Genomic DNA, 12,709 nt, shown 5'->3' with positions numbered 1-12,709 from the left:
CCCCAGCTCCCCACCTGCAGGAGGGTCACTTCATGATCAGTGAAGCAAGTCTGCAGGTGTCTTATCTGTCTCTCTGTCTTCCCCTCCTCCATTTCTCTCTGTCCTATCCAATAACAACAACAACAATAATAATAAACAACAACAAGGGCAACAAATGGGAAAAAATAGCCTCCAGGAGCAGTGGATTCGTGGTGCAGGCACTGAGCCCCAGCAATAACCCTGGAGGGCAAAAAAACAAGGAACAAAAAAGTGAGGTCAGGAGATGACTCATGTGGGACCCAGACCTGTGTTCCTGCCCGCCACGTGGAAGCGCCACACACAGGAGCGGCTTCACAAGCAGTGGAGCACTGCTGTCTCTCCTGCTCTGTCTCTCATCCTTTGGGGGGTGGGGTGGGGGGAGTCCACAGTGGTAGTAGAAGACAGTAGCTGTGAAGCCCGGGAAAAACCTTGGTTGCAAAAGGTAATATATGGGTTGTCAGAAAAGTTACAGCATTATTTTTTCTATGCGAAAAAACATATCATGACTTTTCTGCCAACCCGATAAATACACATAAAAATATATTAAGAATAGGGGAGCCGGGCGGTAACGCAGCGGGTAAGCACAGGCGGTGCAAAGCACAAGGACCGGCATAAGGATCCTGGTTCGAGCCCCCAGCTCCCCACCTGCAGGGGAGTCGCTTCACAGGTGGTGAAGCAGGTCTGCAGGTGTCTGTCTTTCTCTCCCCCTCTCTATCGTCCCCTCCTCTCTCCATTCTCCCTTCTCTCTGTCCTATCCACCAACAACATCATCAATAACAATAACAATTACTACAACAATAAAACAAGGGCAACAAAAGGGAATAAATTATATATATGAAGAACGACTTTTGGCTGGGCAGTGACCCACCCAGTTGAGCACACGTTACCAAGCACAAGGACCTGGGTTTGATCCCCCAACCCCCCTATGGGAGGAGTGGGTGCTTCACAAACAGTCAAACAGGCTTATAGGTATCTCTTTCCTCTATCTTCCTCTCCTCTTATTTTCGCTCTATCCTAGCAAACAAAACAGAAAGACAAAAAATAAAATAGAGCCTCCTGGAGTGGTGGATTCACAGTGCTGACATAAATCCCTGCGACAGCCTGGTGGCAATTAAAAAAGAAAAAAAAGGTACTTTTCACGTATCAGACAAGAACATCTCCCCAATCCCCTTTAAGATTTTATTTATTTATGAGAAAGATAGGAGGAGAGAACCAGGTATCACTCTGGCACATGTGCTGCTGGAGATCGAACTCAGGACCTCATGCTTGAGAGTCCAAAGCCTCATCACTGCGTCACCTCACAGACCACATTACTTTTTTTTTTTAATTGTGTATGTGAGAAAGAGACAAGCACCATTCCACTCCTACTACGTGGTGCTGGGAATTAAACTCAGAGCCTCACACATGCAAGGCATGTACTCTACCTTGCTGTGTTGGCAGGGAGCCCTGGCCACTACCTGGGATGGGGCACAGCGCAGTGAGGAGCGCAGGCACAGTCTGTTCCCGGGTCAGGGAGACTCGGCTGGCCAGAGCCAGAGTGTTAGAAACCCTCACAGTGCCCTCCAGCAAAGGCCCAAGGAGGAAGCACCACACACGGCCCTACAGGAGGGGGTCTTGACCTTGATCAAGGCATCACAAAAGGCAAATCCATGGGACCAGAGGAATGGCACAGAGGGCTAGGCTGGCAACACACAGCCCCCTGCCAGTCCAGATGGGGCCAGGTTGCAGGAACAGGGACAACTCGGAAAGATCACAAGTGGCTTAGTGTGGCAAAAAGGACACTACTGACTCAGACTCCCCAAAATAGGCTGGTGGAAGAGTTGAAATTTAACAAAGGAATTTTACCCGGTTGCAACCTCAGTCTTCTTGAGGTACATGTTAGAAAGCAAAACTCTTAACTATCATGGGCCAGTCATGAGGGCTGTAATAGAAAAAATTCTCAAGATTAGGGCTCACCGGTGGTTCACTATTGAGTGCACAAGTTGTCATGTCAAGCCCCCTGGTACCGGTGGGGGGGGGGGGGTGGGAGGAAGCTTCACAAGTGGTAGAATGGTACTTCTGGTGATAAAAAGGAAGGAAGTCACTTGGACTAGTGGAGTTGTGCAGACACTGAACCCCAGAAATAACCCTGGTTGTTAAAAAAAGAAGAAGAAGAAGAAAAAAAAATTCTCAGGATTCAAGTATACCTCGGTGTGAACTAACACACGCTCTGAATCTGCAGCCCACAGCCATCAGACAAGTGGGTGCTGGGGGAAAGCATGCAGCTTCCTTGGTGGCTGGTGGCTTTGTTCGTTTGTTTTCATGGCAACCTGTGTTTCCCTTGCAAGCCTTGAGTCTGCAAGCTTGTCAACGCCCCACTACCTCAAGGGCCCAAGTCCATTTTGGTGGAGGACAAGGACAGGGCAGCACGGGTCGGCTTGGGCCCAGGTGAGGAGGGCTTGCCATCTAAACAGAGTGAAGCGCCAGTGTCTTAGAAAGGACTTGCCCACTGACATAGAGCCAGGTGGCTCGCAGACCTCACACCTGGGCATTTTCTCGCTACTTCCAGCTTTTATTCCCCAGGATGTTATTCCAGGTCACCTGGCTAGTTCAGGTTTGGGGGAAACTGAACAACTCGGACACATGAACTCCACTCTCCCTCCTTGTCATCAGACTTGTGCCAACTAATGTGAGCCTTGCTCAACCTCAATGCCTCAGTCAAATGTGTATCCTATTTCCAATTATCGGTCTTTTTAGAAATTAACCACCAGCCCTGTGGACCTCAAGCAGACACCCCACAGCTATCAGGAAGGTGTCAAAGTTCTGATCTCCATGGTACAAGTGCCTATGTCATTATCCGAGCACGTGGGTCATCCCCCCACCCCCGCTAGAGTGATTTACACAGCACTGTACAGACACCTGAATGCCAAGACTCACAAGGAACTCATTTCAAAGCTCACTCAGAGAAAGCTAGTGCCACACTAGCAAGAACATGAGTCTTAAGCACCTGCAGAGGTGAGAAGCTGTCCTCCCCAAATGCTACAGTACTGGAAACCAACAGAAGATCAATAAAGTTGATTTTTAAATGACTGTGCCAAAGGGAACAAAACAGCAACAATAACATGTTTCTTTTTAAAAATATTTATTTATTACCTTTTGTTGCCCTTTTTTTTTTTTTTTACCATTGTTACTGATGTCGTCATTGTTGAATAGGACAGAGAGAAATGGAGAGAAGAGGGGAAGACAGAGAGGGATGGAGAGAGAAACACAGACACCTGCAGACCTGCTTCACCACCTGTGAAGTGACTCCCCTGCAGGTGGAGAGCCGGGGACTCGAACCAGAATGCTTATGCCGGTCCTTGTGCTTTGCGCCACATGCGCTTAACCTGCTGCACTACCACCCGACTCCCAATAACATGTTTCTTCAAGCTATCAGAATGAGAACAAATAAATGTAGCTACATACACATGTGATTTTGAACGAGTTAATGGCATTACCTAAGGATAGTCTATTATTGAGGGAGGTGAGTGTCCTATTAAGGGTTGGGAATATGGATCTATATCTCTGCAACCTTATCAAAACAGACTTTTGCCTTCCCTTGAAGAATTTTCTGGAAAGGTAACAGAATAGAATCTAAAAGCCTTTAAAATACAAATGCTTTAAAAAATATACTTCCAAGAGGCTGAGGCTGAGTGGTGTAGAGTACAAATGTTATAATGGGCAAGAATCCAGGTTCAAGCCTCCAGTCCTCACCTGCAGCAGAAAAAGTGCAGTGAAGCGGTGCTGCAGGTGTCCCTACCTACCTACCTACCTACCTACCTATCTTCCTTTCGTTCTGCTCTCAATTTCTATTAAATAAAATATTGTAAAGAATACTCCAGGGCAGGAGAGATAGCATAATGATTATGCAAAACAGACTCTCATGCCTGAGGCTCCAAGGTCCCAGGGTCAATTCCCCACACCACCATAAATCAGAGCTGCGCAGTGCTCTGGTTAAAAAAAAAAAATGCTTCCAGAATATTCTAGCGTGAGCTAATTCTGTAGTGGATAGTGGATACACATTCTCCTACATGCTCCCCCTGAAGAAAAAAAAAATTATATATATATATATATATATATTTATTTATTTCAGATAGGAATGTCAGCTTCAAGACCACCACAGTCATTCCTGGGAGAGTCACAACCCCAACAACTTCTACTCTAAGCCATGGCCAGCACTAGCCACAGAGAGGATAGACCAGCACAAAGGCAGTCCGTCCCTGCACTGTGTACCCAGCCACAAATAGCAGTCACAGGACACTGCAGAAGTTGTGTGATGTTGGGCATTTGTCCTCATCCAGAAAGAAAAGACATTCTGTTGTGTTCCCGTAAAGTCTGAACAGCAAATCTGTAAATTTGAAAGTGCTGGCAGACATGGGCAGGGAAAAGAGAGAAAAAGTAAAGATTGTGCTTACTAGTTTGCTTTTTGGATGTTTGAGATAAACACAGCAAGTGAGTCAACCCTTCCAGAGTATATGGGGTCAAAATGAAGTTTTAGAGAGTAGGATCCAGTCTTTAATGTGTATTTACTCAGAACCAATGAAAAAAAGGGGGGGAAACACTTCTCAATTCAGGTAAAAAAAAAGTATTAGCATGTCAAACTTTGAAATTAATTTCAAAAGTCATAAATGAAATAAGTAGCGTGTGTGTGTTGGGGGAGGCCACCACAGTTATTGCTGGGGAATCACTGCCTGCATGATGAATCCACTGTTCTCAGACCTGGTGACCTTTTTTTTTTTTTTTTCCTGATAGAGACAGAATAAAGGAGGAAAAAAAGGAAAACCCCTGCAGCGCTGCTTCACCACTTGTGAGTCTTCCCCCCTGCAAGTGGGAGCCAGGGGCGTGAACTCAGTCCAGTCCTCACACATGGCAGCATGTGTACTGTACCCAGCTCACCACCACAGAGTGCTGGCATACATTTTTAAAAGGAAAAAAATTTGGAAGTCGGGAGATAGCGCAGCGGGTTAAGAGCACATGACGAAAATCGCGAGGACCAGCAGAAGGATCCCAGTTCAAGCCCCCGGCTCCCCACCTACAGGGGAGTCGCTTCCCAGGTGGTGAAGCAGGTCTGCAGGTGTCTACCTTTCTCTCCCCCTCTCTGTCTTCCCCTCCTCTCTCCATTTCTCTCTGTCCTATCCAACAACAATGACATCAATAACTACAATAAAAAAACAAGGGCAACAAAAGGGAATAAATATTTTTTAAAAAAGGAAAGACACCACCAATGTGTCCTGGAGCTCAGCTTCCCCAGAGACCCATCCTACTAGGGAAAGAGAGAGGCAGACTGGGAGTATGGACCGACCAGTCAACGCCCATGTTCAGCGAGGAAGCAATTACAGAAGCCAGACCTTCTACCTTCTGCAACCCACAATGACCCTGGGTCCATGCTCCCAGAGGGATAGAGAATGGGAAAGCTATCGGGGGAGGGGGTGGGATATGGAGATTGGGCGGTGGAAATTGTGTGGAGTTGTACCCCTCCTACCCTATGGTTTTGTTAATTAATCCTTTCTTTAATAAAAAAAAAAAAAAAAAGAAAAAAAAAAAAAAGGAAAGAAATCTTCAAAACTGGTACCTGGGACATTAGGACATAAGACTGGCCATTTAAAAACCAGGAAATTAAGTCTTTCAAAGTTCCAAAATCTCAAAAATCAAAAAGCCTGTTAATAGTTGGATCCCCAAATAAAACCAAACCTCATGTCACAGAAGAAACAAGCTTCATCTGTGGGGAAGGAAATGTGTACCGATTGAGATAAGGAGCAAATTTATTTGTTTACATATTCTTTGTTTACTAACCACTTTACACCAAGCATAGGCCCTTTCTGCAAAACATTCTTTTACAGATGGGGGGGGCATGGTTTCAAAGTTTTAATCTCTCCAAATACTCCTGGTTCCCAACTGCCAATAGGTGTCCACAGACATCCATCCTTGGGGACTGTGACACACCCCACCCACAGAGAACTGGAACCCCTTCCTTTCACTAATCCCACGCCAAAGACCATCGAGGTAGGGCCTTTCATTCGTTGTGCACTGTGTTATCATTTTTTTCTTTTTCTTTTTTAAGTATCCAGCATTTTTGTCCTGACCCTCTCAAGCAGAGAAATAGAGGCACGTGTGGGACTATCTCTGGGACTCAGTGCGCACCTGTCAGAGGCTGGCTAGGAAAAGCAGTTCAAAACAAGTTGGCCTGTGGGCACAAATACCTCCTATGAGCGGGGCTGGATTTTTAAAATAGGCTTTGAAAACAAATCAAAGAGAATCCAAAGGCGGGGGAGGGGGGTGGCAGGAGGCTGATCTGCTGAACAATTTCTTCTTTTTCTTTTTTTTTTTAATCAAGGTGTAATTGTCTCCTCCATCTCATTTTTACCCTCACTCTTTAAAATTAAAAAAAAAAAAACCAAACAGCAAGATTTTTTTTTTTTGTAACGCTTTGACATAAATTTCCTAATAATGTCCAGGAAGCTAAGTAATGTAGAAATCTGGACTGTTTTGAGAGTCAGCCCTGTCTTCCTTGCAACATCTAACATGTCAACAGCTTTCATGGACACACATGTGACTCCTCCGGCCTTAGCACCAAGCAACTGCTACTTGTATGCTTTAAGCGGGACTGTCACAAGGGATGTGGAGGCAGTGCCGCCAATCAAGATGACTGGGAATGACATTACAAGGAGAGCAAAGGCATGAATAAGGAGGTCGGAGGAGGTGCAAAACTAGGACTTTGGGAGACCAACAACTTGAGTTCACTTCCTATTAAGCTTATCTCCAAAAATGTTTTTAAAGAGCCTTTCAAAATGTTGTTAGCTTTTTGTTAACTTGTGTTCCGGGCTGAGTCTGGAAGGGATCTGTATTTACAAGCATGCGACTGTGTTGCTCACAGGCATGGGTAACCCACCCCAAAAGGCCCCAGGAGGAAAGCAAAGAGCCCCCTCTCCTTGCTGGCTGATGGATGTCTTCCCCTGCTTTATTCAGCAGGTGCTCTATAAGTGTTGGCGGCTGGGGCCTCTGGAAACAGACTTCAAAGGAACCTCCTGGCCTGGGAGGGCTCCTGGTGGCAAAACTCTAAGGCAACAAGTGAAAATGATACAGTTGCCATTGCATTACTGCCTTGACCTTGTGGTGGTCAGAGGGGGCTGGAAGCATTTTTATTAGTGAACTAAGCCTTCCACAACCACAAAAACAAATGTAAATGGCAATTTCTCTCTCCTTTTTCTTTCCTACAAGAAAGGCTAACATAAATTTGGAGAAAGATGTAGCAGCTTAGAAACAAAAATTTGATGGTGATACTTTCAGATATTTTGTTCCATAAGAACTTTTAACCGGGAGTCGGGCGGTAGCGCAGCAGGTTAAGCGCATGTGCGAAGGACCGGCATAAGGATCCCGGTTCGAGCCCCCGGCTCCCCTTCTGCAGGGGAGTCACTTCACAGGTGGTGAAGCAGGTCTGCAGGTGTCTATCTTTCTCTCTCCCTCTCTGTCTTCCCCTCCTCTCTCCATTTCTCTCTGTCCTATCCAACAACAACAATAACTACAACAACAATAAAAAAGACAAGGGCAACAAAAGGGAAAATAAATAAATAATTTAAAAAAAGAACTTTTAACCTTGTTTCTGTTTTTTTTCTTTTTCTAACCAATGGGTATCTGAAATAGCCACTCTACATCCTACAGAGATATTCTCTCCCTCTCTCTAATTAAAAACAAAAAAGAAAAAGAAGATATAGGGAATCCCTAACATTAAAAATGTACAGTTCAGAGGTAGGGGGTAGCGCAGCGACTGAAGTGCACATGGTGCAAAACGCAAGGACCTGCATAAGGATCCCAGTTCGGGCCGGGGCTCCCCACCTGCAGGGGAGTCACTTCACAGGAGGTGAAGCAGGTCTGCTGGTGTCAGTCTTTCTCTCCCCATTTCCCCCTCCTCTCTCCATTTCTCTCTGTCCTATCCAACAACGAACAACATCAACAACAATAACCACAAGGCTACAACAAGGGCAACGGGGGGGGGGGGGGGGGAAGGCCTCCAGGAGCAGTAAATTCATGGTGCAGGCACTGAGCCCCAGCAATAACCCTGGAGGCAAAAAAAAAATGTACAGTTCATCCTCTGCCTTTACTAACTACCACTGTGGCTAGCAAGGGCAATTGAAAGCGTAGAAAATTCCTCACCTCCCTAAAACATCAAACTATTTCTTTATTGGAAAATGTAACATAAGAAAAATAGAAAGAAAAGAAGATTTTTTTAATCCAGGCTTGGCTCCTAAACTCCATCATAGAAAGATTGACATTGTTTCAGATCAGTTAAGCATTTTTATTGTCACAAATCTTACTTTCACTAACATTTGTGTTTCTTTTTCTTTTTTTCTTCTTTTGATCCAAGCCCTCAATCTTTTAACTCGAGTTATGTCAAACCAAGATTCTTTCTTCCCCAAACATCCCTGTTGCTACTGCTTCCATTCTCAGCTTGTTTTGCTACAGTTCACGGGTCTGGAAAGTTTTAAAAATCAGAGAAGGACACCAACCTACAGGACAAAGTCACTTGAACTTCGAAGGTCAGAATAACAAAGAGCATTCTTTTCAACTTCAACATATTTTAACTTACTTTAGTTGGTGTATAAGACATGGATAGTGAAAGTCGCAGATTTTAAATATGCAAACCAATGGTTTTCGATATATTCAAAAGTGGTACAACCACCACCACAATCTAATTTTAGGAAATTTTCATCACCCCCCCACCAAAAAAAAAAAAAAAAACCCTCTTGCTGTCACTCCCTATCCCCAGGCAACTGCTAATCTACCTTCTGGCTCTATGGACCTGCTAACAGTGAACACAGTGAAATGGAATCCTTAAAAGGTGGTCTTCTCTCATGGATCCCTCTCACTTTGAACGCTTTTTTTTTTTAAAGAAAGTATTTATTTACTCCCTTTTGTTGCCCTTGTTGTAATTAATGTTGTTGTTGTCATTGCTGGATAGGACAGAGAGAAATGGAGAGAGGAGGAAGACAAAGATGGGGAGAGAGAGACACCTGCAGACCTGCTTCACCACCTGTGAAGTGACTCCCCTGCAGGTGGGGAGCCGGGGGCTCGAACCGGGATCCTTACTTATGCCAGTCCTTGCACTTTGTGCTTAACCCGCTGCACTACTGCCTGACTCCCGACTCTGACCGCTTTTCATGAATGTTCAAGCCAATATTAGCACCTTTCTTCAGGCTAGGGTCTTCTACTGCTTCCGATGTATCAAACCAACATATGACCCTCTAAACCTCAAATCCTGACCCACGCCCCGTCCCTCCTCACAAGTGCCATCAATAGTACTTGCTATTTCTCTCCAGTGAGCCTAAACTGTAATTTCCTCTTAGGTTCCCTCCAGACTTCTTATTCTGAGCTCTCCTTTGGGTAAGGAAACACCAACTTCTTCAACAGTCTATCTTTCCCAAGAAAAGATTCCCTGACAAGGAGGATGTGATTGTGCCTAGGGCAGGGAAATGACTGGACCCTTTGAATCACTGGCCACAAGAAATTTAAGAGTTCACTGAAGGGGGACACACAGCCATCAGATTACAGGGCTATCACTCACAACTTCCAACTCCCCCTTATTTAGATGGTCTGTTGACTTTCCATGTCTATATGGTTTCAAACTGTCTCCAGACTATAGAATTTTTGGAGATTTTTTTTTTTAAAACCACCCTGCTGCTGTCACAAAGAATGACGCTGCTCCCCAGATGGCAACAGCTTCACCTTTAAGAGTATTCTAGACGGGGAGTCGGGCTGTAGTGCAGGGGGTTAAGCGCAGGTGGCGCAAAGCACAAGGACGGGCATAAGGATCCCGGTTCGAACCTCGGCTCCCCACCTGCAGGGGAGTCGCTTCACAGGCGGTGAAGCAGGTCTGCAGGTGTCTATCTTTCTCTCCTCCTCTCTGTCTTCCCCTCCTCTCTCCATTCCTCTCTGTCCTATCCAACAATGACGACAACAACAATAATAACTACAACAATTAAACAACAAGGGCAACAAAAGGGAATAAATAAAATATTTTTTTAAAAAGAGTATACTAGGCGGTGGAAAGAATGGTCTCCCTTCAGCAAAGAGGACCACAAGCCCTAGCAGTTACTGCTCACAACTTCAAAGCCACGAGGAGGGGTTGTTACCGACTTGGAATCACAATTAGCACTCCAGTAAACATGTGGACATCTATCAATTTTTCCAGAACAAACTTTTTTTTTCCTTTGTGGGGGGCAGGGGATGTCCTTGATAAACATCCATCAAGAAACACGTTTTAACCATAGAAAGCCACCTTACACAGAGTCTATTCTTGACGAAAGCAAACGCCCAAAACTAGACATCTTGTTTTTTAATATCTGACTCCCCGGATGGGTCGGTTGGTCAGTCCATCCAGACCATCTATCACTCGCTGCTATCGGGACTCTTTCGGGCTCTGCCAACATCAAACAATGAAACCGGTGAAAGGACCCAAGATCAAACCGATGGGCTCTCTTCCCAAATACGATCATCCTTTCGAGGCTACAAACTCTCCTCGGGTCGCCCCCCCGCAAAAAAAAAAAAAAAAAAAAACCATCAAGGGAGCCGGGGGGCCTTTAGCCGAAAAGTTAAAACAAAGACGTGGTGGAGGTGGGGTAGTCGGGGTTCGGGAAGGTCCAGCCTCAGGGTGCGCCCCCCATCCAGGCAGTAAACACGCAAATTCTCTAACAGCGGACTCGGTTCAGGACTTGTTTACACACACACACACACACACACACACACACACACACACACACACACGCCAGCAGTTGGTTGTGTGCACAGGTCCCTTCTCCCCCCCACCCAGCGCCCCGCACCCTCCGAGGCTCAGTCGTGACCGCTTGGGAAAGGACTGGCACCACCTGCAAACAGCAACCCCCCCTTCAACTTCTCTGGGGTCCAGATCTCCCCAGCAGCAGCCGGGGGAGCAGCCGGCCCCGCCGGTATTTCTCTGGGGGCTCAGAGCACCCCGCCTCCCGGCGCCCCCACCCCCGCCGCCGCCCTGGGGCTCTGCATTCCCGCTCCCCCTCCCGCCCTCCCGCCCTCCCGCACTTCCCCGCCCCGGCCCCGCGGCACCAAAACAAAAACTATCAGATTGCATGCCACAGCGAGCGCGGGGCCCGGGCCGAGGGACTCCCCGCACAGGAAATGGGGGGCACCGAGGAGGGTGTCCGTGGAAAGGTGGGTGCGGGGGGTGCGGGGCAGCCGCTGAACGCGGGTTCCGCGCCCAGACACCGAGCACCCTCCTCCTCCGCACCCCACTGCAGACACCCGGGCGCAGCACACCCCCTGCCGGAGCCGGGAATCGGGGTGTCCCTGCGGGGCGGCGGCTGCCTCGCTCCCGCGTCCGGAGCACGTGTGTGTGGCGGGGCACGTCGGCAGAGACCGACCACACACACACACACACACACACACCCCAAACTCGGAGGCGGCCGCGAACCCCCAGACCCCACCCGGAACGGGAGAGGCGCCTCCCGTCCGCCTGGTAGAAACCGGGGGACAAGTCCCAGAGAGATGCCTCTGAACTGCACTGCCACCCCCCAACCCAGCTCGTACTTTCTACAAGGAAGCAGAGAAGGGTCCTGGGGGGGGGGGTCTTCCCCGGAGAAGACGGGGCAGCGCCAGGGACCCCGCGAGGACCGAGCTAGTGCGAAGGGAAAAAGTCGGGAGCCCCCACCCCCTAAAAAAAACTGAACAACAAAATATTTAGGGCGACCGGGAGCCGCCGCGCTGAGCTGTTTGGAATCATAACCTGGGGCTGTTGGGACCTCTCTCCATCGGGTGCTCCCCCACCCCACTTTCCAGAATAGCATGCACCTATTCGAGCCAAGCGACTCTGGCTCCCCAACACCGGTCCTGCGTGGCGGAGGAGCTGTCACCGCTGGGTGCGCCCGGGGTGGGGGGCGGCAAGGGGTGCCCACCGGCACGAGGGCGGCGAGAGCGGGTGGGGGGGTCCCGCCGAGCCCCCATACGCCCCCCGAAGGCGCAGTGTCCACACAGAAGGCCCGCGCGCGCGGGGCAGGGCGCTGGGGACCCTCCACACACACACGCACCCCAAAGCCGTCCCCGCCAAGAAGGCCGCACTCTCCCCATCCCGATCCCCGCGCGGAGCCCCCACCCCGACAACTTGCGGGGGGGAGGGGGGAGACCCTAGGGTTCCGCAAAGCGGGCGCGGCCCCTCAGAGGAAAAGTTCCCGCAGCGGCGGCGGCGCCGACTCACTTTCTCCACTCGTCGGCCAGAGCGAGAGCGCGGCGGAGACGAACAGGAGCCCCCACAGCGAGGTCGGGGACCCTCCTCCGGAGCCAGACTTCATTCCTTTGCTTTGGAACGCGATTCCCCTTTCTTCAAAAATTAAAAAAATAAATAAATAAGAAAAAGAAAAGAACAAGAGAGAAAGTGTCCAAGTCGGTCTTCGCCCCTCTTCTTCAATAAAAAAAATAAATAAATAAATAAAAAACACCCAGGGCGCAGGGAACAAAGCTGCTGCTGCTGCTGCTGCTGCTGCTGCTGCTGCTGCTGCTGCTGCTGCTGCTGCTACTGCTGCTGCTGCTCGGCGGCGGCGCGGGGCGTCCGCTCAGCGCCGGCAGCCGCGGCCCAGGGCTCCGCGGAGATGGGAAGCCGAGGCGCGCCGGGGCGGGCTGTCAGCGTCGTCGGCCTCCATTTGCAAACCCAGAA

The 12,709-nt window shown here is 48.6% G+C and overlaps 1 protein-coding gene across 3 annotated transcripts in view; it reads right to left on the bottom strand.

The window, feature by feature from the left end:
- The window catches only part of IGF1R (insulin like growth factor 1 receptor), a 289,574-nt gene extending 277,089 nt beyond the window's left edge, over positions 1–12,485 (bottom strand). For all 3 annotated transcript variants that reach the window (XM_007518792.3, XM_060179335.1, XM_060179336.1), the window contains exon 1: positions 12,254–12,485. In XM_007518792.3, coding sequence (XP_007518854.1) covers positions 12,254–12,347 — 94 coding nt within the window. In that variant the 5' untranslated portion in view covers positions 12,348–12,485. The remainder of the gene's footprint in view (positions 1–12,253) is intronic.
- Positions 12,486–12,709: the final 224 nt, after the last annotated feature.

The sequence above is a fragment of the Erinaceus europaeus genome, chromosome 20 (genome assembly GCF_950295315.1).
Source record: "Erinaceus europaeus chromosome 20, mEriEur2.1, whole genome shotgun sequence".
Classification (NCBI taxonomy): Eukaryota; Metazoa; Chordata; class Mammalia; order Eulipotyphla; family Erinaceidae; genus Erinaceus; species Erinaceus europaeus.
This window is presented reverse-complemented; position numbering and strand designations above follow the sequence as displayed.